At 32.4% G+C, this 15,841-nt stretch overlaps 2 protein-coding genes across 3 annotated transcripts in view; both read left to right on the top strand.

Moving 5' to 3' along the window:
- LOC110027724 (probable E3 ubiquitin-protein ligase XBOS34) overlaps positions 1–3,016 on the top strand; it is a 10,196-nt gene extending 7,180 nt beyond the window's left edge. For both annotated transcript variants that reach the window (XM_020729261.1, XM_020729260.1), the window contains exon 10: positions 2,236–3,016. In XM_020729261.1, coding sequence (XP_020584920.1) covers positions 2,236–2,922 — 687 coding nt within the window. In that variant the 3' untranslated portion in view covers positions 2,923–3,016. The remainder of the gene's footprint in view (positions 1–2,235) is intronic.
- A 2,219-nt stretch (positions 3,017–5,235) lies between these two features.
- The window catches only part of LOC110027694 (probable low-specificity L-threonine aldolase 2), an 18,340-nt gene continuing 7,734 nt past the window's right edge, over positions 5,236–15,841 (top strand). The window contains exons 1-2 of the mRNA XM_020729211.1: positions 5,236–5,703; positions 6,094–6,585. Coding sequence (XP_020584870.1) covers positions 6,137–6,585 — 449 coding nt within the window. The 5' untranslated portion in view covers positions 5,236–5,703; positions 6,094–6,136. The remainder of the gene's footprint in view (positions 5,704–6,093; positions 6,586–15,841) is intronic.

Consider the following 15,841-nt stretch of genomic DNA (forward strand, 5'->3'; position numbering starts at 1 on the left):
ATATATATATATACCGCTTGCTGTGACTCTTTGGTTGGCATCTACGATGTCAGTTCTAAGTTCCATGGGGTCACGGGTTTGAGCGCACCTGAGTGCATCTGCCTTGCATCACGGGATTGAGTGGTTAGACACATGAGGGTGACTGAGGGCTCTTATCAAATTCTCCGACCATTCTTTTCAAAAAGAAAATTACATATATATATATATATTTCTTTGCGTATCAAGGGAATTGTTGTTGCGCAAGAAATAATGTATTTTATTATATAGGATTTTATATTTATTTTATTTTGAAAGGATTTTAGATTTATTATTGTATGTATTTTTTTTAATCACTTTATGTTTAAATTTAAATAATTTTAGATTTTGATTGGATCTTATATTTATAATCTTTTTCTCTAAATATTGCTTAGTGCCTTGCAATAAATTAGAGTTAAAGATTAAGCCTCCCTCCTTTGAGTCATTTAATTGTTGTTGCACAAGAAATAATGTATTTTGTTATGTAGAATTTTATAGTTATTTTATTTTGAAAGGATTTTAGATCCGTTATTGTATGTATTATTTTTTTGAATCACTTTATGTTTATATTTAAATAATTTTAGATTTTGATTGGATCTTATTTTTACAATTTTTTTTCTATAAATATTGCTTAGTGCCTTGCAATAAATTAGATTTAAAGATTATGCCTCTCTCTTTTGAGTGATTTAATTGTTGTTGCACAAGAAATAATGTATTTTATTATTTAGGATTTTATAGTTATTTTATTTTGAAAGGATTTTAGATTCATTATTGTGTGAATTATTTTTTTGAATCACTTTATGTTTAAATTTAAATAATTTTATATTTATTGGATCTTATTTTTATAGTTCTGTTCTATAAATATTGCTTAGTATCTTGCAATAAACTAGTGTTAAAGATTATATCTCCCTCCTTTGAGTCATTTATTTGTCTAAGTTCCTTTTTGTTTTTCTCCGCACCTCTTTTCTCATTTTATATCAGATTCATGTCGACTTTCTCTATCAATGTCATATTCATCCATTCTAGTTCAACCTCAAAATTAGTTTTAAGATTTATTTTTTGCAAGTATTAGGATTTAAACTTTAAAATTATCCAATTCAGAACTTTCAAGCTAGACTCGAAAACAATAGATTATAACTCTTTCGAACTTTTGAAGTTCGTTTCTCTTAGGATTTATATGCAGTCTCTAGTTTTTTTTTTACTTGGACGACACTTATATATGCGTGATTTGCCAGTGCTTCGTAATATTTGGTTTGTATCACCTATTTGGTTCTCCTTTTATATCAGATTCGTGTTGAATTGCTCTATGAATTTCTTATTCATCCATTCTATTGTTGTATTTGAGCTTTCCTTCCTTTGCAAAATTGCATGATCGTTATAAAATGACAAAAACTATTCATGTGCAATGAAATAAAATACTTATGGTACATATGCAAAGAAGAAAATAACAGAATTTGTAATCTAAATACTAAGTGGGGTCGGCTACATGAATCCTTTTTCTCCTCTTCAATTTAAATAGAATGATAAAAACAAATTGTGCTTATGACAAATGAAATTATACACATGTACGAATGAAATTTAATTGCAATGGACTCAGAGTTAATATAATTATGAATCAAAATAAATATTTAAATTTAATTCATATCATGTAGTTTGCGTTAAAGTAGGATTTAATCCTATGATATTGCTTATTCTCAAAATTAAGGGGATATAATTCACTTAAGCTTATTAAAGAAGGGTAGGTTTGTAATTGATATATTTATAGGGTGAAATGTCTTATATATATATATATATATATATGTATATATATATGTATGTATGTATGTATGTATGTATGTATGTATGTATATATGTATGTATGTGTATATATATATATATATATGTATGTATGTATGTATGTATGTGTATGTGCAAAAATCAAAGTTTAGATGTTTTGTAAATAAATAAGAATTGAGTGCAACGCATGTAAATCTTCCTTTTTTGGTGCTTTTAAGTACATGGCACTCAAATTTTTGGTATCACATAAGAAAATATCATTATTATCATTTTTAAAAATAAAATACACCTTGTCAAGCATATGTTTAAAGCATGTGCTATGTCTGCAAATATGAAAGTTTTAGTGTGAGACATGTAAATACATAAGAATTGTGCTATTTATGTATATTTCACTATAATGCTTACCAAGTCTTCACATAATGACATCAGTTCTCTCTCCTGCAGCATACCAATATTGTTCCAGCACCACCACCAGCTGCTCCACCGTTCTCGACAACTAGCACACCGAACCCCGAAGATGTCGAACTGGCCATGGCCATCAATGCTTCCATCCAAACCGCTTTAGTAGAGGGTGTCTCGCTTCCTCACTCCCAACAAAATTTGATCAATGCTGCAAATGAGTGGGGAAGCTCCTCCACAAACCCTACTCATAACGGTTGGGGTCCGTCGGTCCAACCGAGCATAAATGTTGGCGCGAGCGGATCGTCCAATCAGCCAACTCATAACGAAAATACTCCCACTAAAGTCAGACCAAACAGCCCTCCACAGCTCCACACAGCCCAACCTGAAAGCCTGACCTTAACAGCTCCTTCGGCTCCGCCGATCTCCGACGAAGCTTTTTATGGCAGTCCCATTCAATATCCGTCGATAGATTCCAGCCCAGTTGATTTTAGTGTCCCGCCGATCAAACGGAGTGCGTTAAGCAGTACTGAAACTAAGGAAGACAGCGGAAACAGTGCTTCGTCTTCCACATGTGTGATCTGCCTAGATAAACCAGTCGAAGGTGCTTGCATTCCTTGCGGTCACATGGCCGGATGCATGTCGTGTTTGAAGGAGATAAAGGAGAAGAGAGGGGAGTGCCCGGTTTGCCGCGCGAAAATCGCTCAGGTTGTGAGGCTATATGCTGTTTGATTTGATGCTTTGGGGTGCATACCAACCCATTCCTATGTATTTATATATTTAACTCCTAAATTTTACTCTTTTAAATTGTGGAATGCACCTTCTCCATGCATAGGTAAGGTGGTTTATATGCAAAAATTAAAATTTAGGTGTTAAATACGAAAAATTATTCCATACAGATCGGACACCGCATGCATCTTGCGTGCGGTGTCCGATCCTGACCGTATATCAGGTGATTTACGGTCATAATGTATTTCGGTGGGCCCCGCCTAATTTTTTTTAAAAAAAAATTGAAATAATCCTGACCGTAGATCACCGTGATCTACGGTTAGGATCAAACACCGCATGCGGTGTCTGTATGCAATAATTTCTCGTTAAATACTCTGGGTTCTTATGTAATCACATATTTAATTTCTAAATTTCATTTCTTACATTTATACCATTTCTATCTTTCATATTATTTCAAAAAATATCATTATTATAATTTTAAACAATTGAATTGTACCTTTTCATGCATAGAAATATTTGCAATTCAGTGGCTATAAAAAGTATATATCAACATTTATATGTTTACATATTTAATACTTAACTTTTAGTATTTACATATATAACATTTAAATTAGTAGTATTACATTAAAATATTATTATTTTTATCTTTTAAAAAATAAAAGAATATATTTTTATGCACGAGTTTTAATATTGTACATGTAAATGTCAAATGTTAGATACATAATATATTACAATGGTGTGGTATTTATCCATCCCTTATCTTTAAACAACACTTCATAAAAAAATCCAAATTTAGTTTTGTCATTATGCAAATTGATAATGGCTGAAGTGCACGTGACTTGAAAACTTATCCATAATATTCTAATTTATATTATTTTATGTGTAATATCTTTATCCTTATAAGATAATTTTATAAAAGAAGATGAGAAGAATGTTTTATTAATTTTATAGTGTAGGAGAATTTCATATAAATTAAAAAAAAAAATTATTTGGAAATTTATATTTTTGTTTGGCATATTATAAGCCTTTTTTAAACTAACTTGATAATTTAATTTTATGGTGAAGGGGTATTTTATAAAAAAAATAAAAGATTATGCACGAGTGATAACTGAAACTCGCTCATAGGATGGTTTATGTATAATATAATTTGTAAAAAGAGTATCAAATGTTTATAACCATGAATCTGAATAGCTTAAATCATGCACTTCCAAATAAATATTCATATTCAACAATATCATGTGTATTTATACATATAGAACTTATTAATATTTTATCACTGCTTGCTAATATATAAGGAAATGTAATCACCAATCTCATGTAAATCCAATAATTTATCTGAGGACTTGCCAATTATGCATTATAATAAACCAATATTTATGGCTGATTATGAATTTATAATAATGAGATGTAACACATGAATTTATAAAACAAATAATCAATATCGGAAAAATAAGATAAAAGTATTAAAATAAGAATTTAAGTAGAACTAATACGAGATTAATTACTCAGAAAATTCATTAGAGATAAGAAATAAAATCTACCATAAATATATTAATATAATTTGAAAATGTAATGATATTAGTTATAAATGATATAGTTATTGTTATATGTGTATAAATTTTGTGTAGTGTAATGTGCGTGTGTATTTTTGTATATAAATATATAGAAGTTGTGTTGTTAAATAAATAAATAATAAAATCTAAGCAGTAGATACATAAATAAATCCCCTTGTTTCTAGGGGTGTAAACGAACCGAACACGAACGAACAAAGCTTGTGTTCGTGTTCGGTTCGTTTAAAATTTAGTTTGTTTGAAATAAGCTCGTGTTCGTTTCTTAACGAACGAGTCGAACACGAACCGAACGCGAGCTGTTCGCGAACGACGAGCCAGTTTGACATCCCTAATATTAATATATAAAAATAATATTATATATTAATTATATAACTTATATTATATAAATATACAATATCTATATTAGTATATTACTACTATAGTATATTAATATATTATTATTATTATTTTATTATATATTATAATTTATAAAATTTAATGTTTTAAAATATAATAAATTATATATATATAATTATTTTATATTATTTTATATTTCAAACAATAACGATTAGAACACGAACGAACGCATCACTGTTCGTGTTTGGTTCGTTTAACTAACCGAACGAAAAAAATTTGTTCGCGTTTGTCTCATTTACTTATTGAACGAATCGAACACGAACTCATTGACGAATCGAATACGTACTTTTCGCAAACAACAAGCTTTTTTAACAGCCCTACTTGTTTCTATAAGAAAATTCGATTTCTGCCATGGATGATGGATGGTGGATAATGGATAAGGAACTCGAAAGCTCTGAAGCATTCGGTCGGCCTGAGCTGGAGAAGATGATAAGCATTGATAAGCCCATCCCGGCTTAGTAGATCCATCAGGCTTCCGACACCCATTGTGGATCCAAACAGGTCGTAGCGTCCGATCACATTCCGTCTGCAAATTTTAATTTAAAAATGAATTAAGTTCGTCGTCTTCCTTGGTGCTTATTTTCTACTTTCACTGTGGATTTGGGAGGTTTCGCTGGCTGGAGAGCGTATGGGTGGGGAGCATCTGGTGGATGGCGGGCGAACACGTGCTCCAATTTGCTTCATGTTAGGGTTTATATAAGAGAGGAAAGTAAACCCGAATTCCTTCCTCATATATCATTCGAGAAGAGGAGGCCCATTTTGGGAGACGGATACTGCGGTGCTGCGGGATTTTCACCGTCGAATTGAAGTGGAAACAGTACCTCTTCCAACGATCCTTTCATTTCTGTTTTATAAATTTGATTTCTTGCGTTTTTTACTATATTATCGCTGATATTGAAGAACTGAACCATTGGAAATGTTCATCTGCACTCTGTCATTACTGTTAGCTTCCTTTTTTTATGTTTTGTTTTCTTTTGGGGTTGGAGGCAGAATCTCTTGTTGAATAGACCGTGATGAAACTAGTTTCTTTCTCTTTTGCGGTAGGTACAGCAGCTAGGAACACAGCTGATATTGTTAGCTGTGCGTGGTTCTTGATTGATTACTAACAAAACTTTTTAATTCAGATGTTTATATTCGTGTACCTTCTTTTGCCTTCCTCTTGTTCAGCTAACATGCTTAAACAGCTTCAACTCTGTTCTTTACTCAGGACAAATTAAAGAAGGCAGCACAGCGTTTCTTCACATAAGAACATGAAAATGGTGGCCAGAACGGTGGATCTTAGATCTGATACTGTTACTAAGCCATCTGATGTGATGCGAGCTGCCATGGCTAACGCTGATGTGGATGATGATGCCTTAGGAACAGACCCTACAGCATTCCGATTGGAGTCCGAGATGGCCAAGGTTACGGGTAAAGAAGCTGCCGTCTTTGTACCTTCTGGGACCATGGGGAATCTCATAGCAGTGCTCGTCCATTGTGAGACAAGGGGAAGTGAGGTTATCCTTGGTGATGATTCGCATATTCATGTTTTTGAGAATGGGGGGATTTCAGTCTTTGGAGGCGTGCATCCTAAAACTGTAGAAAACAATCCTGATGGCACCATGGATATTAATAAGATAGTGGCAGCAATTAGAACTCCCAATGATTCACTTTACTACCCAACTACTCGGTTAATTTGCTTGGAGAATACGCAAGCCAAGTAAGATTTTTTCTTTCATTCACTCTGTGGATAGTCTTTAGATTCTCATTATGTTCTGCCCCCAAATGCTTTAATGTTTGGAGCTTGCTTACAATAAATTATGTAGTTTTATTGGTTGGGAAATTTATAACCTTACCACACACTTCTTATGGATTTACATATATGATACCTAAAGTTTGATATTTACATTCATAAGGCCTTGGTGCTACAAACCTTTGCATAAAAAGGTGCATTTGATTTTTAAAATGTTGGTAAAGGTGGTATTTTTGATGTGATGTTAAAAATTTGTGCTATAAATGTAAATATTAAAATTTAGGTGTTAGATATGTATACACATAAGAATTGTTTGGTATGTGTGTAAATAGTAAAGTTTATTGTTTATACAATTCTTTACAGTTCTGATTTTTCAAACGTCATGCCTTTTTATGTGCCGCATATATAGAAAATTATCTTAATTTATTACAATTAAATGAAAATATGACGCTTAATAGGACACAATGGAGAAATAGGATGCATGTAGTAAGACCCCACTTAGTGGGGTAAGGGCTTGTAGTTTTTGCTATTGAAGACCATACCCTCCATTTTTGCTTATAAAACTGTGCATGTGACATAGTGGGGCCTATTCAGTTGAATTCTTAATACTATTTTAATCAAAACTTTCAAATGTTGGCAGGAATGTTTCTTTGTTGTTTGAGAAATTTTTATTTATTTTTTCCTTTTTTTATTACATGCTGAACAGTTTATGCTTTCACCATACTTTTTAGGAAAATGTACACACATACCATACAACTCTTATATATTTATATATCTAACACCCAAAGTTTCAATATTTGCACTTATAACACCTTGGTGCGTAATCTTATGCATTAAAAGTTTTGATGTTTAGGTGTTAAATGTGTAAATACTTAAGAATAGCGTGCAAATGACCCTACTTTCTAATATTGTGGATTTATAACAGATTTTGTAGCAAATTTTTGGTATGCCAATAGCGGAGAAATTGTCTTTTTTTTCAGTTAATATTTTTTTATAGATATTCTGATCAAGAATTGTTCACTTTAAATAACTCGACCTACATGTTTTTGTTAATTTTGAAAGCAATAATTGCTTGTGACCGACTATTTGGTCTTGCATTCAATAGGACAAAGTCTCCCTTAGACATATTGACCCGGTCAAACATTTCAGCTTGCTTTATTGCCTGAAATAGTTTGTAGGGGCATTTACCTGCATAGTACCTAATTCATATGTATTTATATATCTAACATCTAAACGTTGTTTTTTACATTTATAACCACCACCCAAATCTTTCATAGTACTTAAAAAATACCACTATTTTAACTTAAAAAAGGTGAAATATATCTTTTTTTATGCATAGGTAAAATAGTATGCATGTAAAAAATGAAATTTAGGTGTTAGATGTGTAAATATATAGGAACTGAGTGGTTTGTAAGTAAAGATACCTTTTTTTTAATGTTGACAAAGCAACACATGCGGTTGCGAAGTCCAATTTCGATTGTATCTATTTTGTATTAACTTAGAACTCCTCCTGAGTCTATCCTTTGTTAGTCAATATCGTCAACTACTTAGAGCTTGAAGCACTCTCAGTCAACATCAACAATGATCTCCTAATTGTTGACCACTTTTTAACTGAATGATTTACGCATTTGTGCACTTGACCTTAAGCTTTCAACTGATGATCTCGCCAGCTCTCCCTTTGCCTCTTCCTTTTGAACTTAGCTTATTGTTGCCCTTGATGGCATCTATTACTGGAAGTTGAGAGGTTCATCTTTATTAATTTCATCTCCGTTTATAAAGCATCTTTAGGTGGAGGTTTGAAGCAAATAAAGCATAAATTTGGTATTTAGTTTAGTAGCCATTATATATAAAAATCAAAAGCATGCTTGGTACAAATCTTTTTCAAGATATCTATGAATTTAAAAAACTTTATTATCAAACATGATTCCTCTCTCTCTCTCTCTCCCTCCTTCTTGCTTCTTTTTTTTTAATTATTTTATTTTATTTTCTAATGAATATCAAATCAACAACTCAAAGTTCAAAACCACAAAAATCAAGAAGGAATGTGCGCGTACATTCACGTGCTTGATATATTTTCTTCCACTTCTCTATAACTACACTATACTAGAGCTTCTTAGCTTTTCTTCATTATTTTAGTTGCAAGTCTTTACACGTGAGCATGGCCGAATCTCAAGAAAAAGTCATTGGCCGCCTCATGCTTTGGCTCCCACCATCCATGCATTGTTCTCTAGTTACTTCTCATTTGTCAAAATCATTGTAAACCAAGAGCTTATATTTTTCTAGTCGGTTTGAAGAGTAACCAATTGCTTTCAACCAACTTCTTCTAGATTGGGAGAGACGCATCGCTATTGTTGTTTTATCTTATGCTCTCCACAGACTTCTTTCTCTTGAACGAATTTTTGTCCTTGTTGGCTTTGAAGCATAAGGAGAAGTTGCGAGGTGCTTTATTCTCTTTGCTTAAGAGTATCATTAGGTGATATATATGGCGCTACGTATGATGTGAGTTTGATTTTGAGTTGAGTATCCTAGATTTTTATGAATTTAAAATAACTTTAAAATCAAACTTGAACGTGAGAAATATAGGAGCTCGTGTTCTGCACATTTTAACAAGAGTCTCCCTTGATTGCGCAATTCAAATTAGGCAACGGCTGAGTAGGTTTAAAATTAAGATTAAATTTATTACATAAAATGACTAGACTGTGAATGAGAAGACATAGTAGTTGATGAAAATAATGATTAGAATAAATATAGTAAATATTAATTGTATATAACATTGTTTAGAATTATGCATTAAGTGGTGCACTTAGAATTTAAAAGCACTGTTTAAAATTACATAATAATAGATGGCCTTTGTACAATTTTTAAGAAGTGCAAGCTTAAAAAATTATTGTTTAGAAAATTAAAAATTTTTAATTTAAAATTTTAATATTGAAATTAACTCTTATTTTATTATTTATTTGCTCCTAAACATTAAACAAAATCAAGAATCTTACACACCATATTGGCTTGTCACATGTTTGCACAGGACTTGACACCGCTTGCACTAGTCGTCGCTAGGGCAGCGAATTTGGCTCGTTGTTCGCGAACAACTCTTGTTCGGCTCGTTAATGTTTATACAAATAGTTTTTTAGAAAAATTATTATTTTAATTTTATTTTAAAAAATAATTAGTATAATAATTTTATATTCTAACGAGCCAATTTCGAGTTGAACACGAGCCAAACACAAACATGAATAAGTTTTTCGAGCCGAACACGAACACACTGTTCACGATTCGTTTCAAACGCGAGTCAATTTCAAATGAGCCAAACAGAGCCAAGCCTGAGCTCACCCAGGCTTGATTCGTTTACAACCCTAGTTGCGGCATGCTATCAATGATGCATCACTTAAGATGGAAGAGGTAGATGGTTGAGATGTATGATGATGAGGAAAATTTTGTGAATATTGATGCAATTGTGAATATGGTAGAAGAGAAACTAATTCACACTAAGCAATGAGTGCGTCTTAGATTAAAATGAGACTTTTGAATTCATAAAGTATGTCTCAGTGACTTGGGGCCCGTTTGGGGCAGTTTATAAGTGCGGACAACATTTTGAAAATACCGTCATACCGTTTGTTTCGTGCGTTTAGTCAGCTTATCGAAAAACAACTGTTTTTACTTGTGAAACACGCAGACTGCAGGAGAATCCTTGTGGTCCGCGTTTCGTTAGTATTAATATACTTCTGTGCTCTTTATGCCCTTGTTCGCATCTCCCTTCGCCTTGTTAGCATCTCCTGTGGCCTAGCCGCTCCTCCCTCCTTCCTCGGCAATCTCTCTCGACGTGTAATACCTTTGGCATTTTTTTCTTTTTTTTCGTCATTTCTTCTTCGTGCGCCTTCCATCCAAAAGCGAAGCCATTTCTGTTTTTGATTCGCATGAAGGCAGGATCCCTTTACCTCTTGCAGAGCCAAACAACGGTCAAAATCCTCTCATTTCCGATTGAATCTCTTAGCCGTCATTGTTGCAGCGCCTGTCCTCAACCGTGTTTGACAAAGGCATCTTTTTCTTCTTTTTTTTTGTTAGAATTTGGTCACACTAAATATTTTCTAGAAGTCTAAATCTTAAGTAGAAGTCTAACTTAACTCTTCCATACACATTATGATTTCCTACAAATTGATTTTTGAGTGGAATTCAGTTTTACAGATCCTTATTTTTATTCTTTTTGAATGCTATACTCATGGGTCAACCAGTAATGTATGATTTTGAGATGTAGCTTTATTTTAATTATAAACCCCAAAGCGAACATGCATTCTGAAGTTTGGCATCCATGTTTCTGCTTTGGGTTGTTGGGTTCTTTTCTGCGAAGCATCAAGCTATTACAACATAAATTTTAAATACAATTAATTTCATTGGATTTGAGCATGCTATGATCCAAAGTCAAATACAGTTGTATATTGTTTAATCAAAATTAAATTTGATTTAATCATATCGTCATTAAATAAAATAAATGATTGAATATAATTATTTAATATAAATATGCATAATATGTGATGCTCTGATTGCAGAAGAATCAACAATTCCTTGGCCTACTTAACCATTAACTTGGAAGCTTAATGATGGTTTGAGGATAATATACACACCTTGTAAATACGAATGTTTTTAGGAGACTCGTATCTATGTAAACCAAGCTACTCAAATTGAAGCACTCAAAGGGATCAATGCATCAACATTGATTCTGATTTTGTTTAATTTTCTGTACTTAGCACCCATATGGCCTTCCCATAGTGTTCTATCAATTTGCGGGATGATTATTATTTGTTTATCTGATTGTTTTTATCGTGTAGTAATTAGATCAGCGTTTTTTTTAAAGTTTCTTCATATATGCAGAAAAATATTGTTCATTTTCGGTTTACTCCTCAGGTTTATCAAAGCTAATTGTCATTCTTGTGTTTTATTTTGAAAATTGAATAACTTTGATGATAAAGATCTTCTCTTGGTGAGTTACTTGATTGAGTGATTCCCATTTGTTTAGTGGATTATGAAGTGAATAAGCTTCAAACAAATTATAGCAACACTGTTTGGATAATCATGTCTTATGAATGTTCTTACAGAATTAAAATAAGGCATGAACATTGCAGTTTCGTTGAGAACACTACAACTTCTGCGTGTCAGATTGTTCATTTACTTAAAAAAAACTGCAAATTAGCTGTTCTCAAAACGCACTAACCAAACAGCTAAACAACTTATCTAAAACAGGGGCAAAATAGTCACTTATCCAAAATCAGTTGTTTTCCAAGCGCACAAACCAAACAGTCAGACTATTTATCCGAATCAACTGCTAATCAACAGCTTATCAGGATAAACAACTTATCATCTGGATAAGTTGGATAAGTTGTAGTTGCCACAAACAGACCTTTAGACTACTTTTTAATATTGAATTATGAGGAAGAGAGACATAGTTATGATTTTTTTTTATAACTTTCACTTTAATTTTTTATATATTATTTCATATTTATTATTATTTTAATAATTTAATTATGAGGCTTAAACCTTGCATCACTGAATCATAATTCTTTTATGTTTGATTGTGTTATTTTAAACATTATTTCAAGTAATTAAAAAATTAAAGAACATTGTGAAGGATTATAGTTATTAGAAATCTTATAAAAAAGAATATAGCTATAATAGCAATGCATAGAGCTGAAAAATAAATTAATGAGATGAATATGCTTTGTGATAGGGTGATTACTATTAAGATAATTATTAATAAGGATATTATAATCTCAGTTAATGCTTATGTTCTTCAAATTGAGTCGGAAGATTATTTAAAACATATTTAAGGAGGTAGATGAATTACTTAAACATATATCTTAGAAAAAAATATAGTTTTTATTGGTGACTAAAATGGGCATATAATTTCTAGCATGATGAGTTTTGAGAAAATTTATGTTAGGCATGATTAGGGTTGTAATCGAGCTGAGCTTGAGCAAGCTCAGGTCTGACTCGTATTCGGCTTGTTTGAAAATATTTATATTTCAAATTGACTTATGTTCAAAATTGCTCATGAATAGTGTGTTCGTGTTCAACTCAAAAGTGGTCAGTTTAAATTAATAAGAAAAATAGATGTAAGCTATTGTATTCGAACCTCTGCACCATTTCTATGCAATAAAAGGCGCAGAACCACATGATCACATGAGCTGTGCTAAAATATTAATAATATATATAATTTCTTATTTTGAAATGAGCTGAACATGTTCAAACAAAGGGTTGTCGGGGTTCGGTTCATTTATACTTAGAGCTTAAATAATTTGTCATGTTCGACTCATTTACTTAATGTACGATTCAAACACGAGGTACTTAACGAGCCAAACACGAGCTATTCACGAACAACTAGCATTTTTGACAACCCTAGGTATGATATTAGGAGATAGAAATGTGATAGAAGAAGCTATACTTGAGTTTGTCATAGCCTATGGTCTTATAATAGGGATTACTTATTTTAGGAAGTTGAGCCAATAAGCCACACATGAATTTTTTATTTTTTATTGTAAGTAAAAGGTTCTTTTTTGCAAAAAATGATACTCTGCTGCCTTGAAAGAGATTGACTGTACAGCTTAAATTATTAATTAGGAATATTTAGATTTTAGATAAAATAGGTGTAGAAGGTTTGCGATTTAATCTAAAATCTGTATAAATTATTGATAGCATCTCTAATAAATTATATTAGAGACAAACAATGTATTTTTTAAATATGCGGAAATTGATGTCAATTAAAGCGTCTAATTGGTTCAATTCTATTCACTGAGATTTGAAAAATATTGATGTGGCTGGTTATGATTATTATCGATCAGTATCATTATTGTGTTCTATATCCTCAAATACTTTCAGTATACCAAATTTTTGGCCGTGACAAAAAAAAGCTTAAAAGTTTTTTAAATATTCATTTCTTTTAAAGAAGTTCATTCTAAATTTAAGGGGTTGATGAACTTGCTAAATGTTTATTGTTTGTTAGAGTGAGATTTGTGAGGGCATATGCATATCACGATAGGAGTAAATCTTTTAATAAATTTAACTCGATCACTTTGTTCTATGATAAATGGACATGGCGTATGAAGTGGAATTTTTTTTGCCTTAAGTTAAAGAGATCAAGAAACAGAGGATGGCCACAAAGAAGATAATTTAGTTGATGATGTAAGTGCTGCTGCAAAATTTTTTTTGCAGGTTATCAATAATACTTTTTTGATGAATGTACTGATGTTGAAAATAGGAGGTCTTAGTAATATAAAGTTGAGTACACATAATGATATAGTTGTATTGTTGGTTGAAATAATGTATGTATCATATTAAAAAAAAATTACTATCGTCAAGTGCTCTTGGTGTAATAGGATATAGATAATTTGGTGATGTTGGAGACCTTAAGGTCTTAAAGGTGTTTTGGTTGTATTGAAGGCAAATAGACGTAGTAAATTCTATGTATTACAAAGTGCAATGTTATGAGGTCGTGCGTTGGATTGGATAATGTTGGTGATAACTCATGGACCAAAGTATGATGCATGGTATATAACGTTGAGCACTAGGAAAATGAAGGCTGCTATATATTCTGTTGCTTATGATTGCTGAGGTGCAACGTAGAAACAAGTATTTATGAAGCGCTTGAGTGTTGCAAGGCAAGCAATTGGAATCAATAAGCAGCACAACACTAACTTAATGTTTATAGTCAAAGGACCCAACATGTTTTCCATTTGTAACTGATAAAGAGGTGTCACATGTAATAGTGTTCAGACAAGACTATTAAATGAGATATATATTAAATTAAACTTCAAGCAAGGGATTGTCAGGTGTTGAGTCTAAATTCCTTTAATAAATTTGGATATGGTTTGTTTTTGAATTTAAAGATTGGTGGTCATCAAATTTAAGATTTATTCACACTTAATTTTCAAAATATTTAACGGGTAAATTTAACATTCCTTCATTGGAAAATTTGTCCATGTAATACCTGTAGTCCATTAACTTTATTTTCCTTCATGACAATCAATATACTCTTACCAACTTTAAGGGGTTAAACGTTATCTGAGAATTTAGATCTCATAATATTAAGATTAATCAAGTATAGTAGATATTTATTTAAGTTTGCTACATGATTTTCTCTAGCCAATGATGTAACTATATTATCTTGTTCTTAACTTTATTATGCCAATACCCCTAGTATTGCACATAGCTCCATTTCTTACGTAAACATTACTGCCCCAATTTAGCTTATATGTGAAAATATACATTTAAATCAGCATATACGTTTATAATATGATAAGTTCAGAATCCACTCATGTTTATTATTATTTTCCTTAATCATTTGAAGCGAATTACTGATGTTATAACAAAAAAAGTTATGACAACCCTTGCATTAACCGACTTATTCTTTTGTTGTGTTGTTGTTCTAGTCGTTCTTTGTTTTAGGTCTCTTTTATTCAGTACACACACAAAAAAAAAACCTTGTTTATGTGTTTCTTGTTTTTATATTATAAGTAATCTACTTGTTATTTTGACCCCAATTAATGAACTAAGGTAAAAGGGTACTTTTGTAATGTGTTACCGCTCACCTACCACATCTCACCTACCGTTCACCTACCGCTCGCCTACCTCCCACCTACCACTCTCTTGCTTCTATAAATAGAGGGGGTGTGAGGCTTAGGAGGGCAAGGGAAGAGATCTTAAGCTACCACGAAGGAGGAGAGAATAGCTAGAGAGCTAGAGAGGAGGAGAGCATCTTGAGGCCTTGTATCAAGGTGTCGCTTGAGAGGGAGGTCATAGAAGGAAGATGAGGGCTCACCTCTATGTATAAGTTATGTATTCTCCATTTCTTTTGCCTTAATGAACTACTTGATTGATTCCCTTCCGTGGACGTAGATCCAGTTGGATCGAACCACGTAAACGATCTGTGTTTGCTTGTGTTCTTTTTCGTCTCATTTCTATGCCAGAAAGTACATATCTCACAACAAAATGGCAAGCGACAAAGAAGAGTAGTTCGACATTCACAAACAGAAGAGCAAGCGGATCGTGTCGCAGGTAGCTGAATCGCGACAGATTCGGTGAGCAGTGAAAGCTTTGATCGACTGGATTCGCACCGCAGGTTGTGCGGTTTGGCAAGAAGGAGGAACAGTCATCAAACGAGGGCCGAAAATTTGTGACAATGCTGGCAGCAGAGGATTTCGGTCTTGCGAGCAGCTCGGCCAGAGGGAAGAGGTGG

This window comes from Phalaenopsis equestris, unplaced genomic scaffold, assembly GCF_001263595.1.
Source record: "Phalaenopsis equestris unplaced genomic scaffold, ASM126359v1 Scaffold000436, whole genome shotgun sequence".
Taxonomy (NCBI): domain Eukaryota; kingdom Viridiplantae; phylum Streptophyta; class Magnoliopsida; order Asparagales; family Orchidaceae; genus Phalaenopsis; species Phalaenopsis equestris.